This window comes from Muscardinus avellanarius (assembly GCF_963383645.1).
Source record: "Muscardinus avellanarius genome assembly, chromosome: 18".
In the NCBI taxonomy this organism is placed as follows: Eukaryota; Metazoa; Chordata; class Mammalia; order Rodentia; family Gliridae; genus Muscardinus; species Muscardinus avellanarius.
The window spans coordinates 4,024,599-4,044,395 of NC_137804.1; the positions used below are offsets into that span (position 1 = coordinate 4,024,599).

Here is a 19,797-nt window from a genome sequence, read left to right on the forward strand (position 1 = left end):
GCTTAGAAACCGGAACCGAGCGTGAGCCACGGCACTGTTCGTGTCTCTGACACATCTGCATCGCTGCGGTAGCAAGAGGAACTAAAATATTTTGATCCCACATATCCACCGAATGCTTCATTTCTGAGACTGCACAAAAATATCCACTTGTAAAATCACTTGTCCTTGTCTTCATTGCTTTGTGAACTAGGAGAAGGGCTCCCGGACAGTTTTGCATAATTATCAGAAGTCAGATGAATGGTTTCATTAAAAAATCAGGCTTCAAAACACCCAGAGTCAACTAATGGTTTCGCTGTGAAGAATGTAATTTCAGTGTTGTCTGTGTATGTTTTGTTTTTTATTTTATTTTTTAAATAAATTAATTCTTTTGTGTGTGGTACTAGGGATTGAACCAAGGGGCTTTCTACCTGAGTTACACTCCAGCCCTATTTTTTTTATTCTTTATTTTGAAACAGGGTCTCACTGAGTTGCAAAGGGCCTCACTAAGTAGCTGAGGCTGTCCACAAACTGCGATCCTCCTGTCTCAGCCTCCCGAATGCTGGGATTACAAGCGTGCGCCACCACACCCGGCTTCTGTGTGTTTTATAAAAAGATATCATGGCAGGTGCTGGGGATATAGCTCGGCAATATAGAGCATGCTTAGCATGCATGAGGCCCTGGGTTTGGTCACCAGCACCACACACACACAGACACAGACACACACACAGAGGCATATATGATAATAACCTTTTTTCTTCCTTATTTTTCTTCCATATACTTTATAGTCTCTGCCTATGGCTAAGAAAAATACACTTTAGTGAGGCTGGTTGAATGGGGTCAGAGGTGGGTGAGACAAGTACAGTTCATAGAGTGCTTGAAGCAAACATGAGATTCCCAATAAAAAGAAAGCACCATTTGTCTGTCCTGGGCACTCCTGGAAGCCCAGCCCAGAGAGGCCACGGTCCACACAGGACGCGAGGGAAGGCCCAGCAGTGGGCCTGACAGTGGTGACTGGCATCGATGTGGATTTTGCACAGAGGCAAAATACGGGAATCAAACGCCAAATCCCGAAAACTACGAAGCGCTCACTTGGGCTTCCCGGTGCACAGGGAACATCGTGTGTTGACTCATGATCCAGATGAATCAAGTACAAAAACCTTCCAGTCATCTTAAATTTGCTTACAGCCACTGAATAGGTCTATTTCTGTTGCGTAGACAATCAAAGGAATGAGAATTACTGTGTCTCCTAGCAGCTTCCCAGGACAAAACGGCATTAGCACACCTGTCTCTTTTTTAATTTTTCCCCCCAGATACTATATGATGCCCTCGTTTGCTGCTCTGTGGATAACTCGGAGGTACCTCCAGATGATAATATTTACAGGCCTACTCCTGGCTCTGGGTTGAAAGCCCTTTGGACGGCTGGTTTTACTTACTAACGACAGAAAGTACCACGACCACACAATCAAATAAATTCCAGCCATTGGTGAAGTAGTATTGCCTCAAAGCAAAGATTTTGATGAGACACTCTACTGTAAAGATGACCACAAAGGCTATGTTGAGGCTGTCCAGGATAAAGGTCACGTCCTCGTGCTGTCCGTAGGACTCGGCCATCATGCTGACCATGTTTAGGATGATGAGACCCATGATGAGGATGTCAAAGGCCTGGTGTGTGACCAGGTCAAACACGAGGCCTTGACATTTGTTCTGGGGAGAGAAAAAAAATGAGAGGAAGAAGAGATTATTAATGATTTTGAGCTGTAAGAACGAAATCACACCCATTAGAAAGGCACATTAACACAACAGATTTTTTTTTCTCTTGCATTTAAGGGAGCTCCTTGGTGGGGTGGGGGGGGAACAGACCTTTTACAAAGAAGGGCAAGAGATTTCTTAGAGATCCCCACTGTTGACATATTTTCATTTAAATTTAATTAGATAATGGGCTTTATTTATTTATTTGGTGGCACTGGGGGTATAACCCAGGGGCTTTTCTACCTCCGGGCTATACTCCCAGACCTATTTTATACTTTATTTGGAAACAGGGTCTCACTGAGTTGCTGAGAGCCTCACTAAGTAGCTGAGGCTGGCTTCGAACCTGTGCGATCCTCCTGTCTCCGCCTCCCAAGCGTGGGGATTACAAGCGTGCGCCACCACACCCGGCTGACTTTATATATTTAGGCACATAGTTTTAATTCCACTTTAAAACAAAAACTATGAACAAGAAATTCTTAGGGGTACCATAACTTTGATATGATGGATGGTGTTGTCTTGCTGAAATAAAACAGCTCTTGTTGTATTTAAAGATACAAAAATGAACCTCGACCTCTCTTTCACTTGCGCTCAATCATAGTAGCGTACGAGAATACTTGCTTACATAAGTATCCTGGACAGACCGTAACGAACATCTCCAAGGCTCAGTTTAGCCCTTAACTCAGATAACCAAAACTCTGTGTTCTAGTGATTCTTGAAGGCCAGTTTTTTAACTCTTGTTAAAGCAGGCGAGACACATGGGCTTCGAATGCAGTGGTTACTAAGAGTGGAAACGATGGGGCTGGTGGTCTCATATGGTCGCGGGTGGTACCTGTGCACACTGCCTTCTGTAGAGATGGCGGGGCTGTCCACATGCGCGTACAAGCCGACTGCCCGGCCCAGCTTCTGACTCAACTTTGTCCACTCAACTCCCGTTTCATCGCACACAAAGCAAAACGACTCGAGTATTTTACTCTTTTCTTTACTATAACTGTGGTGGAGCACAACTTTGTTCTCTACAGACAGAGTAGAAAACTGTTCTTAAACGCAAACCCCGACCTGAATTGGACGGCGTCCTTGACTCTGCGTTGGCTGTCTTACCATATGTGCATACATCAGATTACTTTATATCGCCCTCTAATTAAAGAACACATACACTATTTTATTTAAAGAACTCATAGACGCTTACAAATACATCTTTAGTCCTCCCAGGTGTGTTATGGTAACCCAGGAAAAAGGTGATGTTGATTTGTGGTGGAAACACTAGGTATCGCACATGGGTGTTTTGTTTTGTGGTACTGGGGATTGAACCCAGGGGCATTCTATCTATGGGATCCACCCCCACCCCTATATTTATTTATTTATTTATTTATTTATTTATTTATTTATTTATTTATTTATTTTGGTGGTACTGGGGTTCCTGGAAACCCTTCTACCTCTGGGCTATGCTCCCAGGCCTATTTTTATACTTTTTTATTTGGAAACAGGGTCTTTTTTTTTTGGGGGGGGGAGGTCTGGGGATGGAACCCAGAGGCATTTGACCTCCGAGCTACACCCCCCTGCCCAATTTTTTATTCTTTATTTTGAAACCGGGTCTCACTGAGTTGCGAAGGGCCTCACTAAGTAGCTGAGGCTGTCCGCGAACCACGATCCTCCGGTCTCAGCCTCCCAAATGCTGGGATTACAAGCGTGCGCCACCATGCCAAGCTTTGGAAACAGGGTCTCTTAAGCCAGTGTGTCTGGCTTTGAACCTGCACAATCCTCCTGTCTTTGCCTCCCAAGCGCAGGGATTACAAGTGTGGGCCACCACAGCCGGCTTATTTTTTTACTTTGAAACAGTGTCTCACTAAGTTGTTGAGGCTGGCCTTGAACCTGTGATCCTCCTGTGGCCTCCCCTGCACTGGGATTAAAGGCATGCGCCACTGCACCCAGCCTGTCTTTTCTGTTGGCCCAGGTTCAAATAAAACATTCAAACTGAAATTAGCACCAGAAAGTGAGATTGACGTTCCAAAAGCTAGATTCAATTTGGAGAAATTGAAATCTCACATACGTGGCAGATTCAACCTCTCCAAATCATAATTTTATCATTAACCTGGTGGCCAAAAAATTCCCTCACCATATACAGGATAAATTCTAAATACTTGGCCCTAGCATTCAGACAGCTTTTGTGTAACACAAATATTTAATTCTAGTGGGGTGGACTCCGCATGGGCCCCCAAACATATTCTTTCATTCAACAAACAATTAATGAGAACACACTTTATGCCAGGCTCTATAGAGAGTGCTGGGAATCACAGTGAATTAAACATACCTTTCATCATTTGAGGTTTTGTGTTGTAATAAAAATCCTCAAATCTTCTCTGAGCTTCAGATTGCAAGCCTGTCTTCCAGCCTGCTTTCTTTATTTTCCAGCCCCCACTGGCCCTCCCTACCAGGAAAGCTTTCAGACTCTCTGGCCAGAAGTACCAACCATGCCTGCTATGCTACAGGTGGCGGATCCCATCTGCAATGCTGGACCAGGAATGTGTTGGACTGGGGGTGCTTTCGGATTTCGGAGTACTTGCATATACTTAATGAGGTGTTTTGGGGGTGAGACTCCAGCCTGAACACGAAATCCATTTATGTTTCATATTTGCCTTCTATAGAGCCCGAAGGTCAATTTACATGCCAATTTTTAGTGCACCCACATCTCAACAGAGACCTTTCACATGAGCTCAGAGGTAGAATTTTCTACTTGTGGTAATTCAGAAAGTTTTGGATTTGGGAGCATTTTAGATTTAGGGTCTTTGGATTAGGGATGCTCAACTCCTATTTACAGTCCAATGCTTTTTTCTTTTCTTTCTTTCTTTCTTTCTTTCTTTTTTTTTTTTTTTTTTTTTTTTGGCAGTACCAGGGATTGAATCCTGTCCTTTCCTTAACTTTTTTTTTTTTTAATTTTGAAACAGGGTCACACTAAATTGCTTGATAATCTGGCTAAGTTGCTGAGGCTGGCCTTGAAACTGCAATCCTCATATCTCAGCCTCCCAAGTACTAGAAATACAAGCAGGCACTACCACGCCTGACTTCCAGTGCTCTTAAATGTGCATAGAGCATCCCAGCTCCTCAGTTAGACTGCAAGCACAGACAGCACTTGGGTGCTGTTCCCTATAGGCCCACAGGAGAAACCCAGCCAGCTGCCTGTTTTGGTGATATTTTGGTCATGAGCTCAGAAATTTTTTTATATATTTAAATGTTTGTTTGGGGGTCAAAAAAAGAATAAAATTTTGTGACACATCACATTATTTCTAGTTTGTTGTTGTTGTTGTTGTTGTTGTTGTTGTTGTTGTTACTGTTGTTGTTCCAGGGACATTCTACCCCCATGCTACATCCCCAGTCCGATTTTACTTTTTATTTTGAAACAGAGTCTCATTGAGTTGCAAGGCTGGCCCTGAACCTGTGATCCTCCCGGCTCAGCCTCCCAAGTACTGGGGTTTCAGGCATGGGCCACCACGCCCAGCTTATTTGTTCTTTATTGTGTACAGCTGTTTCTCGCTATGATGGCAGAGTGTAGCAGTGGATGAGACTATGCGGCCATGAAGGTCTCAAATGTCTACTGTCTGGCCCTGTACAGAAAACAGTTGCCAATGCCACTGAGCAAAGCTTATTCTAAATACTCGTAGGGTGGAAGAGAGCATGTGTGACGTCAGCCTCACACCAGCAATCTCACACACACTGAGAAGGGGTATATAAAAACAGTTGAAACAAGTTAAGGTTCAGTTCCAACAAGTTGCTATGCTTGTGTCCATTCAACAATTATGTGTTCATTCAACAATTAAAGCTGTTGCCCCGGCTCTTTCTAATGAATACAAACGCGGATTTTCATTTTCGAATGTATCTGGGTTTTTGTGGAGTTCTTAAAGTGTGAACATTTCAAAAATGTACAAGCTGACTTTGCAGAAATCCAGGTTCCTCACAATCTGTTATCTAATCTAGCACTTGCATGGTGTTCAGAGCCATGCGAGGTCTTCTTACCAGTGGCCTTGGAATGGGCTTCTGAGGTTTTTTGGTTCCTAATTTTTTCATTGCATTATAGTATTTCTTCTGTTCTTCAGTCATAAAAATGTCTTGACCACCTAAGTATATGAAAAAAAAGGAGCGTTAATTACTCTTAGGTTTTTTAAATCAAGTTCTGAATCTTTAGAAACTTTAAAATTTTTACATTTCTCTCAATATTCCTAAAATTCCAATAAGCAGCAGCAGAAGTAGGATGCTAAAAAAAAAGCTAAAAGGAAACAAATTTTTTTGTGTGTGTGTGGTGTTGGGGTTCCTGGAAGCCCTTCTACCTCCAGGCTACATTCCCAGACCTATTTTATACTTTTTTATTTGGAAACAGGGTCTCTTAAGCCAGCGCAGCTGGCTTCAAACCTGCTCAATCTTCCTGTCTCATCCTCCCAAGCGCAGGGATTACAAGTGTGCGCCACCACGCCCGGCAGGAAACAGATTTTTTTAAAGAACAAGTAGCCAATGTAGGCATTGAAAATTTGTAAAAATCCCTCCACACTGTTTTTTAAATTCATAAATTCATAGTGTTCTTATCTTTTTTTTTTTTTTTTGCGGGTCTGGGGATGGAACCCAGGGACATTCTACCTCCGAGCTACACCCCCTGCCCTATTTTTTATTCTTTATTTTGAAACAGGGTCTCGCTGAGTTGGGAAGGGCCTCACTCCATAGTTGAGGATGACTGAAACACGAAGCGTGCGCCACTACGCTGGCTGTACATCAAATATTTTTTAAACATAAAATAACATTTTTCTAGAGTGGGTCACCTCTCCTAAACCACTGGTAGGCACATTAGTTTTTACACAAATGTTGTAGAAAGGTAGAAATTGTTGGAGATACTTAGTAAATATTTAAAAATTGTTATGCTTAAATATTTATATCTGTTATATTGGCTTCATTTCCAGAAATTTATCTTAAAACAGATTTTCAGACACACCAGTAAAGGAGAAATGAGGTTATTTTTTATCAATTATATATCATTTTTTATAATATAAGAATTAGAAATTGTCTATAAACACCTTGCAGAATCTTTATAAAAATGTGTTTCTACTCTTGCTCCAAAATACAACAATAATAGAAATTAGCAACAAAAAGATAAAAATTTCACAAAGTGGTGATTAAAATGCTCCTGAATAATGAATACATATAACATTACTAAATTTACTAATAAATTAAAGGAAATCTGCCCAGAACCATCTTTAGGAAAAAAAATCACAGAGCTTTAAAGCTATTTTCTCACAAACACATATACACACACGTGAGCTAGGATTTTCACTTCTGAGAATTTGGGGTTTAAAATATCTAGAAATAATGGATAATATAGAACAGAATTCTTACTAAATGTATAGTTGAATTAGTACAGAAGGAAGAAAATCTCCAGGTTCTGAAAACTGAGGGATGAAACACTGAGAGAGGTGAGTTAGCCCGAAGCCATGGCTGGCCTAAGGGCATTGGCTAACTAATCTCTAGACCCGAATCTTAAGTTTTAATAACTGCAAGGGAGTCCTGGACAAAAGGCAGTGTGCTCACGTGAGTGGACAGAGGCCCATGGGACCCCACAAGGACCCGGGACTCTCCAAGGGCTGCCAGTGAAGAAAACAGTGCCCATCTCGGCCATGAAAGACACCAGGAGCCTCCTTGTGGCTAGGAGCAGGAGCCCAGTCTGCCTGCGCCCTGGGGACCAGACCCGCCTTGCACCAGTGCGCACCAAAAATACACAGACCTGGGGAAGATGGCGACGGAGCAAAATGGGGTTTACGAGCCCCGCTAACAACCAATCTCTATTACCACAAAATCAGCGCCTTTCATAGCCAGAAAACACCATCAGCAGAGAAACAAAAAATGTAATTACAAGGGACAGAGAAAAAGAGGGCTGGAAAAACAAGGCACCAGAAAGAAACAAGACCACAGTGCTGCTGCCGGAGCCATGGCACGGAGCGGCAGGTGCCATCTTCCCTTGCAGCACCAGGCTCCAGAGAGGAGGGGGACACAGAACGGAGCTCAGAGCCACAGAGGAGATACACCGGCCTCACGCTGGAGGATGCGGCAGCAGTGCCTTACTGCCGGTGGCAGTGGCGAGTTCACCGGATGGCACTAGACCAACGCACTCAACAGCTCACCAGGCTCCAGAGAGGAGTGGTGGGCAGTGAGCCAAGGTGAGCCTCTGCGGAACAGCCGGGCAGAATTCAGCAGATTTTTTGGCGCAGGGATCATCTAAAGCTCCCAGTGGCTGGGCTCAGCACATTCTGCAGGGACTCAGAGCGGAGCTCAAAACCAGCGAAGAAATACACCAGCCTCACGGCTGAGGGCGTGGCAGCAGCACCATATCGCCACCGTCAGCAGCAGCAGCGAATTCACTGAGTCCACTATAGCTCCATCAGTGCACTCAACAACAGTGAGTCAAATTGCGGCCCCTAGAGGAGAAATCCCAGTACTGCATTCCCAGGGACTTGACCCAGTGGGGGAGTGGCAGTGGCAGAGATATCATACCATAGGAGAATGCCCAACCTGCCCTCCCCCCCATGATCTAAAGCAGCCTCGATTGACTCCCTGGGTCTGAGACTCTGCAATACAACCCAGTAAAGGAGTAGTGTGGACTGAGATACCATAGACTCGAGATCCAGAGCACCTTAAGTGAAGTCATAGTGACCCAGGGAAGAACCCAGAGAAGGCACAAACTTCCGAAATCATGGGAAAGAGGAATAACAATGGAGCAATGAATGCCCACAACCCCACAACATCAAAACCTGATAAAACAGAAATTCAGAGATTTCTAGAAGATCAAATCAGGAAAATAACTGTAGAAATAATAGAGCTGTTTCGAAAAGAATTCAGAGAGAGCCAAAAAGAGATAAAGGATGCAATTAATGAAGTAAAGTCCTCAATTCAAAGTACAAACAACCGATTAGACCACATGGAGAATAGAATCTCGCTCTTAGAAGATGATCACTCCAAAAATGAACGCATAGTTTCTAATTTAGAAAAAAAAAATCCGACAGCAGGAATCTGACATTGAAGAAATATGGGCCCATTTTAAGAGAGCTAACCTAAGAATAATTGGAATAGAGGAGGGAAAAGAAGGTGAAACCAAAGGGATCAACAATCTCTTCAAGGAAGTAATAGCAGAAAATTTTCCACAGGTCCAGGAAACTTATAGAACTCCTTTAGACAGGATTGGAGAAGAGGATCCCCACGCCACATAATTGTCAAAATGGCCAATGTGGAAGCCAAGCAGAGAATCTTAAAGGCAACAAAAACAAAGGGCCAAGTGACATTCAGAGGCAAACCAATTAGAATCACTCCAGACTTCCCAAACCAAGTCATGAGAGCCAGAAGGGCTTGGAGTAACATTCCAAACTCTGAAAGAAAACAACTTCCAGCCAAAAATTTCCTACCCAGAAAAACTTTCTATCAAATTAGATGGAGAAATAAGAAGCTTCCATGACAAACAGAAACTGAAGGAATTTATGTCTTCAAAACCAGCACTAGAGAAAATACTCAAAGAGATTAACTACAAAGAAGAAATAGGTAACACACACCATAACCAGAGAAACAAGATTTTCCATCCAACAGACAACTAAAATTGGTTATCTGTGGAGATTCATTATTTATGTTAGTCTTTTACCTATCTCTAAATGGTATTGTTTGCCTTTATTGTTGTTAATTTTTAGGATTTCTAGTTGGAATATTAATATACCTTCAGATATAGCATTTGGAAATATTTTATCCCATTCTATTAGTAACTTTTAACTCTGTTTACATTGTCTTATTAATATTACATTGTCTTATTAATTCTGTTTACATTGTCTTATTAATATACCTTCAGATATAGCATTTGGAAATATTTTATCCCATTCTATACTTTTAACTCTGTTTACATTGTCTTTGGATATACAATATATTTTTTATTTTTTTTTATTTTTTAGGGAATTTGTATACTCTTCTGTTGCCTGTGCCATTGAAATCATATCCAAGAAATCACTGCCAATTTCAATGTTGTGAGGTTTTATGACCCAGATTTTCTTCTAAAAGTTTATAGTATTAAGTTTTATATTTATACTTATTTTATCTCTTTTGAGTTAATATTTGTTAAGTAAGGGTCCAATTTTATTCTTTTTCATGTAATTATTATTTTTCAACAATATTTAGTTAAAAGATTATTATTTCCTCCACCAAATGTTTGTGGAAACCTTGTCAAAAATAACTTGACAATATAGGGAAGAATTTAGCTCTAGGCTTTTATTTAACTCCAATGGTTTATATATCTGCCTTTAGAACAGTACTACACTGTTTCAATTATTGTAGCTTTATATGGTTTGAAATCAGAAAATATACATCTTCTAGCTTTGTCCTTCTTCGAGATTGTTTTGGGTATCTAGAGTCCATATTCCATATCAGGATAGATTTTTTCTGAAAAATAAATAAATAAATGTATGATAGCTTCACCTAAAAAAAAAAGAAAAGAAAAAAATATTCTCTGGTAAGAAAGAAAGCAAAAAGAAATATTGAAATGTTATCTTTTAGTCATCAAAAGCTTGGTATCAGACAAATGAAACTGTTTTGTGAGATTATCATCGTTAATATTGGATAAATTGCTATAAAATTAGATGTCAACCACTAAGCCAAGCATGGGAAGGAGGGATGGGGAGGGAACAGGGTGGGGAACGGGTGGGGGCTGACTGGGCGATGTGTGCATGTATGTCTACAAAAGTATTTTCTTTATACCATTATGATGTATGAATACATTGCACCAATAAAAAAAAAATAAAAAAAAATACACAGACCTGCGACTTGGCCTAGAAGGTGACTGGGTTGTTTGGGGATACTGAACAGAAATCAGTCTCTGAGTAATAAACCATATTTGTCCTAACAGTATGATTGTTATTCTGAGACAGGAGCAAGTGTGTATTGTGGGATTTAAAAAAAAGTGAGTAATTGTGGGAAATTTTGATTTGTTAGCATCTCCTATGCTCTTGAGAACCAGGTTTCTCAGTGTAAAAAAGGAGAAACATATGCACCAGAGGAGGGGTTATGTGAATTATCAGTATGTGTATATTTCCTTGCAAAAGCTCTACCAGCTGTAGACTTAGAATCAACGGCAATGTGCACTCTGGATCGTGGTTGCCTTGGAACACCATTTCCCACACACTCACACAAAAGAAACAACCCGGCCCTCCTTAGAGAAACGGCTGATTCCAGGTTGGGGCACAAAGAATAATTCCTAGCCAGGGGTGTACACACTTATAATCCCGGTACTTGAGAGGCCGAGACAGGAGGTTCATAGGTTTGAGGACAGTCTCAGCAAGTAGTAAGACTCTCATCAATCTAGCAAGACCTGGTTTCAAAATAAAATTAAAATAGGGTACTAGGACTGGGGGTGTATCTCAGAGGTAGAATGCCCCTGGATTCAATCCCTGGTGCGTGTCTGTCTGACTCTCTGTCTCTCTGTTTCTGTCTGTCTGTCTGTCTGTCTGTCTCTCTCTCTCTCTCTCTCTCTCACACACACACACACACACACACACACAACCTAAGCAAGGGATATCTTGTCACTTCAGAGAACAAAAACACCATCAAATGGAAGGACCTTATTAGAATCCTAATTTGAAAACAAAGCAAAACTATAGAGATAAAGAAATGATTAATAAAGAAGTTTTTTTAAAAAAATTAAACACAAGCTGACTATCTGATGAATTTAGAGAATTTGTGTAATATTTATTAGGAACAATAATGGAATTGTGGTTTTGCTACTGCATGATGTATGCATGTGTAGAAATATCACAGTGAATTCTACTAATTTGTACAATTAATATGTGTGAATAATTTTGATAAAAAGACATGTTAAAAGAGAAAGATGTTCTAGGATATTTATAAATGAAATAATCTGATGTCTGTGACTTGCTCCATGAAACAAATCCAATCACAGGGTTGAGAAGGGCACAGAGGGCACAAGGAAATTCTTAACTCAGTAACTGTAGTACTGGGTGGTGAGTATTTTAGGGTTTCTTTCAGAACATTCTTGTGCATGTTTAAAATTTTCCATAATAAAGCAAAGCAAAACAAAGAATTCTTAGGACTGACCAAAACAATGATTTCTCACGTGAACTTAAATCTAAACTCTCAAGGACGGACATTCAAATTGCAGATGTTGATTGCAATCAAGACGCTTGTGACCGAGGCGGCTCCACTGCCCGCTCCCTCCAAGTAGCAGAAGCAATATCGCTGTGTCGTGAGAGCACGCGCCTTTCCCAGCAGATGCAGAGAAGCTGGTCGGTACCAGGGTATGTTTTGCATGAATTACAAGCATCCAACAGAAAAAGTAAAAAGAGCCTTAAAACAATTAGGAAAACCCAAAGTGAATATTTCGCTCCCTTGTTTGGGGATTGAGAAATGCCTTCAGTTCAAAACTCTTGAGAATAGAAGCCTGGTAAACAATGCCTGCTGAGTGAGACGGGGCAGGGAAACCATGACCTACCACAACTCAGGTGCCGCAAGTCCCTCTCGGCCTGACTCCCAAGGAACTTGTCCAGGCAGAGCCGGTAGGCTCCCTTTCTGGTTCCAAGCAGATTATAAAAGCTACTCTGCACAATGGTCTACATCCGAATTGCGTTCCATCAGAGCCCTTTGCACAACAGGTGAAAATTACCCAATTGGGGCAATCCGCATACTTATCTTTTTCTGCTGTTGGTTGAAGTTGTCGATGATGACGCCAATAAAGAGATTCAGCGTGAAGAAGGAGCCAAAGATGATAAAGACCACAAAGTAAAGATACATGTACGAATTTGCCTCAAAGTATGGCTGTTCGTCTTTCTGTGGGGATTTTTTTTAACGAGAAGAAAAAGAAATAATAATTACCAAATTGTGAACAATTCAAATGAAGCCATCTTAACTGCTTCACCCAGAAAACCGAAGCGTGTCTCGGTGGCCACTCGAGCACTGGCGTCCTCTGACGGCCACTGGCCCTGGGGCCTCCTTCCTTTCCCCCCGCTTCACTGGAGTGTTGCACGCGTGGGGAGCTGGCTTGGACTTCTCTTCTGAGCAATGGAGGCCATTAAGGGATTGTTAGAGAGACTGTGCTTGTCTTTCTAAAGCTCCTGAGTGTCTCTATGGATATGGAATCGGAGGGGACAAGGCAGGAGGTGAGGTCATCGGGGAGAGCACATCCACCTCGGGCGGAGACGACCAAGCTTCCAACCATTGCTGGACGTCTCGTTCTGCTCGCTCACCAAGCCATGGTTATGTTCATTCATTCTTGAATTCCTAGTGCCCAGAGCGCCTCCTGATACATAAATCCCCAATACACATGGACCGAGTGTATGAATGAACCGTGGATGAATGAAGGAAGGTAGGAAGGAACGTGATCCGGTGCCAGAACAGACGTAAATTGACTATGACTAAGTTCTGCAGTTCACGGTCTGAACAAAAGCACCTGAGGCCCTTTTCACCTAAGTCTTCACATTGTCTTTTAAAAATATGTTTTTTATTTTTCACTGACACAGTAATTGTTCACATTTATGTATGTCCACATACAGTGGGACACACATACATATACACTATATACACACACATGTACACACACGTGTGTAATGTTATGAGAGCAGGGTAACTGGCATATCCATAACCTCAGACATTTATCATTTACTTGTGTTTCAAATATTAAAAATCCTCTTTTCTACCTGTTTTGAAATATTCAATTATTGTTGCCAACCACAGTTATCCTACCCCACTGTGGATTATTAGAAGTTATTCCTCCTACCCAACTGCACCCCTGGGCCCATAGCCATCCTCTCTCCACCACCTCTTATGCCCCTCTAAGGATCTTGGTGACCACTATTCTCTATTTCTAGGAGACCAGCTTTTTAGCTTTCACATAAAAAAGAGAATATGCCCGACTTGTCTTTCTGTGCCTGGCTCATTTCACTTATTGTCCTCCAGTTCCATCCACATTGCCATGGCAGGATTTCATTCATTTTTATGGCTGAGTAATACTCCATTGTTTAGACACGCCATTCTTTATCCATTGGTGGACACCTTGGTTGAATCTGTGTCTTGGCTATTGTGAATAGCACCATAGTAATGTGATCACGCAAGTGCAGGTGCCTCTTTGACAGACTGACTTTAATTCCTTTGAATAGAGGGATTTCTGAGCTGCGTGTAAGTGCTATTTCAACTTCCTTTTGAGAAAACGCCATCCCATTTCCATTAATGGCTTTACTAGCTCACATCCCACTATCTGTGTGTGAGAGTTCCCCTTTCTTCATGTCCCTACCAGCTTTTGTTATTTTTTGTCTTGACAACTGCTATTCCAGCTGGAGAAAGATGATATCTCAAAGTAATTTTGATGTGTATTTCTCTGCTGATTAGTGATGTTGAATATTTCCTCATATACTTGTTGGCCATCTATCCTCTTTCAAGAAATGTCTGAGTAATTTGCCCATTTTTTTTTTTTGGTGGTACTGGGGTTCCTGGAAGCCCTTTTACCTCCGGGCTACACTCCCAGACCTATTTTATACTTTTTTATTTTTGGAAACAGGGTCTCTTATACGCCAGCGCAGCTGGCTTCGAACCTGCGCGATCCTCCTGTCTCCACCTCCCAAGCGCGGGGATGACAAGCGTGGCCACCACGCCCGGCTGCCCATTTTCAATTTGGATTCTTTCTTCATTTGTTGTGGAGATCAGTCTTTTCTCAGATGAGCAGTTTGTACACACTGTCATGGGCTTCACGCACTTCAGGGTGGATGGTGAAAGTATTTCCACTTTTCCTCCTGATCGCATTGAAAGACAAAGCTGTGAGGATTGATGGCCTTGTCATCGATGGGATGAACTTGTGATATTTGTTATTGAACAACCACCAGGTAGACTATATAATGGAGATAATTACTTTTTTGGGGGGTCTGGGGATGGAACCTGGGGACATTCGACCTCCGATCTATACCTCCCAGCCCTATTTTTTATTCTTTATTTTGAAACAGGGTCTCACAAAGTTGCAGAGGGCCTCACTAAGTAGCTGAGGCTGTCCGCGAACCGCGATCCTCCGGTCTCAGCCTCCCAAATGCTGGGATTACAATGGTGCGCCACCACGTCTGGCTGGAGATAATTATTTTTAAAAAATTGTACAGAACTTGCCTAGTGGGTGCAAGTTCCTAGGCTTGAACTTCAGCACTGAAAAAATACATAAATAACAAAAAGAATACTTTTCTCTCTTGCCTCAAAGACCTGACCTTAGTCCCAACTGGTCTGAGGCTTCCATTTATTTTAACAAAGAACAGGCGTTGGTACATAAGTAACATACTGGGATAAAAGAACTCGGGTGCAGCCCTGACATTTACAGTAAGACTGTGCAGGGGTAGTAGGCTTGCAAGCTGGGCCAATATTGCTTAGAGATGTAATGTCTTTCCTCCTTCATGCTCCTTTCTGGTGTATTGAAGTCTTGGAGGAGAAGAATTTTATGCCAGGGTGGTTAAGATAAGAAGAGGAAAGGACAAAATCTTGCCTCATTTGTCTGCAGGGGATTATGAGGAAGAGAAAAAGACAGAGATGACCAGAACCTCAAGAAGAATGTCCTCACCTTCTCTCCTTGAACCACAGAGTGAATTTGGGATTTCATAAATTGAAGAACCGATTGATGAATGGCAAAGAGGACAGTCTTACTTTACATTCTGCATTTTTCTGGGAGGAAAGTACTTCTTGGAAGGCCTGGGGCACGCTGGGCAGGCAGGCTGGCCCGAGGGGTGGGGGGTGCATGGCCAGACAGAGATCTCTTGAATCTTCCAGCTCCCATGTGTTGGACAGGAGTCGATGGCCATGGGCCTACCACAGTGGACGAGTAGCAAGGGATGTGAGTTTCGTCCTGGACCAGGGACCATGCATGGGGTATGGCCAGGAGTCTGTGCTTGAGGCCAGGAGGGCTTGAAAGAGAATGGCCCATGGTTTTCCCAGTAGGGGAGATCAGGAGGATGCCCTGTGACCACCTAGACAAGGGCCATGCAACTAGAGGCCACCACACGACAGCTAGCGCACCCAAGAGCAGCAGCAGGAAGGGCGCCCTTCCACACGCCTCACCCACCTATCACTGGAGCTCACGGAAGCCACACCCCTCTTCTGCCATCCATCTGAAAAAGCGTCCCTCCCCTCCCTCCCCAGCTCCACCTGGAGGCGGGTGAAGGCCCAAGGCTGAAGCCCATGCACTTGAAAAGAGAAAAGGAGCGAGTACATTACGTACATTACTACGGCTTTTTTTTTTTTTTTAATATTTGGAAACAGGGTCTCCTAAGCCAGCGTGCGCGGCTGGCTTCGAACCTGCGCGATCCTCCTGTCTCTGCCTCCCAAGCGCGGGGATCACAAGCGTGCGCCACCACGCCGGCATTACTACGGCTTTTTAAAATTCCTTTGTTACATACTATAATCACAAAAGTATACAGTGTATATAATTATACAATCAAACTATATATTAATGTTACAATATAAACTATAATGATTACAAATAGTTATGCACCTGCTATTAGCTTTGCCTTTCCAGAAACAGGATTTTATTAACATACTCAGAATAAGCAAGTTCAGATCCATTGCTATGCATTATCCACGTATAAACTCAAAATGCCTGTCTACAAATTTATGCTGAGTACGAAAATGACCACAAAGACTAATTCTCATTCCCTGGTGCTGTTGTGACACTGTGGATACCACCTCTACTGCTATGACCAGCTCACACATATTAACTTACCAGGTGTCAGGTATCTGCAGACTCCCAAACAGAAGGAGACACGCACATGTGTCATGACAAGAATTAAATATCTTTCCATTGATTTTATTCTTATTTTAACCATCTGTTCACTCTATAGCTTTGAGAAACTCTCTTTCTTTCTACCCCTCAACTTTCCCAACTGGCAGATAGGAAATAGATTAGAGGAGTCCACAATTACTTTTCCTTTAACTAGAACCCAACAGTTGGCAATTGCCAGAATCCCCTCTAGTCTCTGGGGAGTCTGGGTGGAAGGGTCTCTCGTGCTCAGATTTAGTCCAGTCTTAAATTTTTCCCACAATCTATGTCTAGTCTTTGACATTTGACTTCTTCCTGACTATACATTTGGAGAGGAGAAGAAAGGAGGGGAGGGAGGAAAGAGGAGGGGAGAGGAGGGGAGGGAGGAAAGGGGAGGGGAGAGGAGGGGATGGGGGAGGGGAGGGGAGGGAAGGGGAGGAGAGGAGAAGGGAGGGGAGGGGAGGGGAGAAGAGGAGGGGAGATGAGTTTCAAGGCACCTTGCTTTCTGCTTCATCGCCTACATGGATGGTTTTTCCTCATTCACCCTGGAGAAAGAAGATGAACTTCAGAGAATACTGTGGTGTCAGATGCTCACTGAAGAAAGTGTTAGAGCCCTTTTATTATCAGGCGGTGGGATTTCATCCCAAAGAAAATAAGGCAGAGAACCCTGGTTACAGGACCTACAATGTCAGAAACTTTGGGCTATTCACCATATCTCTGATTTGACCTACCATTCTAGAACATAGTGGAACACAGACTCACCCCTCTGGAATCGACAGCTGCATTCATAATGTCCAGCCAGCCCTTATATGTGGCCTGAAAAAGAAGCAGAGAAACACAGACACCCATGAAGACTTGCCATCAACAGACACATGCCTCATGCAAAAGCCCAGCAGACTGAGTGTATATGAGCTGGTCCCCATCCTGTCCAGACTGAGTGTATATGAGATGGTCCCCATCCTGTCCAGACTGAGTGTATATGAGATGGTGCCCATCCTGTCCAGACTGAGTGTATATGAGATGGTGCCCATCCTGCCCAGACTGAGTGTATATGAGATGGTGCCCATCCTGTCCAGACTAAGTGTATATGAGATGGTGCCCATCCTGCCCAGACTGAGTGTATATGAGATGGTCCCCATCCTGCCCAGACTGAGTGTATATGAGATGGTCACCATCCTGCCCACCTGAGTGTATATGAGATGGTCCCCATCCTGCCCAGACTGAGTGTATATGAGCTGGTCCCCATCCTGCCCAAACTGAGTGTATATGAGATGGTCCCCATCCTGCCCAGCTGAGTGTATATGAGATGGTCCCCATCCTGCCCACCTGAGTGTATATGAGATGGTGCCCATCCTGTCCAGACTGAGTGTATATGAGCTGGTCCCCATCCTGCCCAGACTGAGTGTATATGAGATGGTGCCCATCCTGTCCAGACTGAGTGTATATGAGCTGGTCCCCATCCTGCCCACCTGAGTGTATATGAGATGGTCCCCATCCTGCCCAGACTGAGTGTATATGAGCTGGTCCCCATCCTGCCCAAACTGAGTGTATATGAGCTGGTCCCCATCCTGCCCAAACTGAGTGTATATGAGATGGTCCCCATCCTGCCCAGCTGAGTGTATATGAGATGGTCCCCATCCTGCCCAGCTGAGTGCATTTGAGTTGGTCCCCATCCTGCCCAGCTGAGTGTATATGAGATGGTCCCCATTCTGTCCAGACTGAGTGTATATGAGCTGGTCCCATCCTGTCCAGACTGAGTGTATATGAGATGGTGGCCAGCCTGTCCAGACTGAGTGTATATGAGCTGGTCCCCATCCTGCCCAGACTGAGTGTATATGAGATGGTGCCCATCCTGTCCAGACTGAGTGTATATGAGCTGGTCCCCATCCTGTCCAGACTGAGTGTATATGAGCTGGTCCCCATCCTGTCCAGACTGAGTGTATATGAGCTGGTCCCCATCCTGTCCAGACTGAGTGTATATGAGATGGTCCCCATCCTGCCCAGCTGAGTGTATATGAGATGGTCCCCATCCTGCCCAGCTGAGTGCATTTGAGTTGGTCCCCATCCTGCCCAGCTGAGTGTATATGAGATGGTGCCCATCCTGTCCAGACTGAGTGTATATGAGCTGGTCCCCATCCTGTCCAGACTGAGTGTATATGAGATGGTCCCCATCCTGCAAAGCTGAGTGTATATGAGATGGTCCCCATCCTGTCCAGACTGAGTGTATATGAGCTGGTCCCCATCCTGCCCAGACTGAGTGTATATGAGATGGTGCCCATCCTGTCCAGACTGAGTGTATTTGAGATGGTCCCCATCCTGCCCAGACTGAGTGTATATGAGATGGTGCCCATCCTGTCCAGACTGAGTGTATATGAGCTGGTCCCCATCCTGTCCAGACTGAGTGTATATGAGCTGGTCCCCATCCTGCCCAGACTGAGTGTATATGAGATGGTCCCCATCCTGTCCAGACTGAGTGTATATGAGATGGTGCCCATCCTGCCCAGACTGAGTGTATATGAGCTGGTCCCCATCCTGTCCAGACTGAGTGTATATGAGATGGTCCCCATCCTGCAAAGCTGAGTGTATATGAGATGGTCCCCATCCTGTCCAGACTGAGTGTATATGAGATGGTCCCCATCCTGCCCAGACTGAGTGTATATGAGATGGTCCCCATCCTGCCCAAACTGAGTGTATATGAGATGGTCCCCATCCTGACCAGCTGAGTGTATATGAGATGGTCCCCATCCTGCCCAGCTGAGTGCATTTGAGTTGGTCCCCATCCTGCCCAGATGAGTGTATATGAGATGGTCCCCATTCTGTCCAGACTGAGTGTATATGAGCTGGTCCCATCCTGTCCAGACTGAGTGTATATGAGATGGTGACCATCCTGTCCAGACTGAGTGTATATGAGCTGGTCCCCATCCTGCCCAGACTGAGTGTATATGAGATGGTGCCCATCTTGTCCAGACTGAGTGTATATGAGCTGGTCCCCATCCTGTCCAGACTGAGTGTATATGAGCTGGTCCCCATCCTGTCCAGACTGAGTGTATATGAGCTGATCCCCATCCTGTCCAGACTGAGTGTATATGAGATGGTCCCCATCCTGCCCAGCTGAGTGTATATGAGATGGTCCCCATCCTGCCCAGCTGAGTGCATTTGAGTTGGTCCCCATCCTGCCCAGCTGAGTGTATATGAGATGGTGCCCATCCTGCAAAGCTGAGTGTATATGAGATGGTCCCCATCCTGTCCAGACTGAGTGTATATGAGCTGGTCCCCAT

General features: G+C 43.7%; 1 protein-coding gene across 1 annotated transcript in view; it reads right to left on the reverse strand.

Annotated features, from left to right (window-relative positions):
• SCN11A (sodium voltage-gated channel alpha subunit 11) overlaps positions 1-19,797 on the reverse strand; it is a gene marked incomplete at both ends in the record, with an annotated part of 71,204 nt that overhangs the window by 2,908 nt on the left and 48,499 nt on the right. The window contains 4 exons of the mRNA XM_080715869.1: positions 1,413-1,683; positions 5,737-5,837; positions 12,429-12,570; positions 17,282-17,335. Coding sequence (XP_080571995.1) covers positions 1,413-1,683; positions 5,737-5,837; positions 12,429-12,570; positions 17,282-17,335 — 568 coding nt within the window. The remainder of the gene's footprint in view (positions 1-1,412; positions 1,684-5,736; positions 5,838-12,428; positions 12,571-17,281; positions 17,336-19,797) is intronic.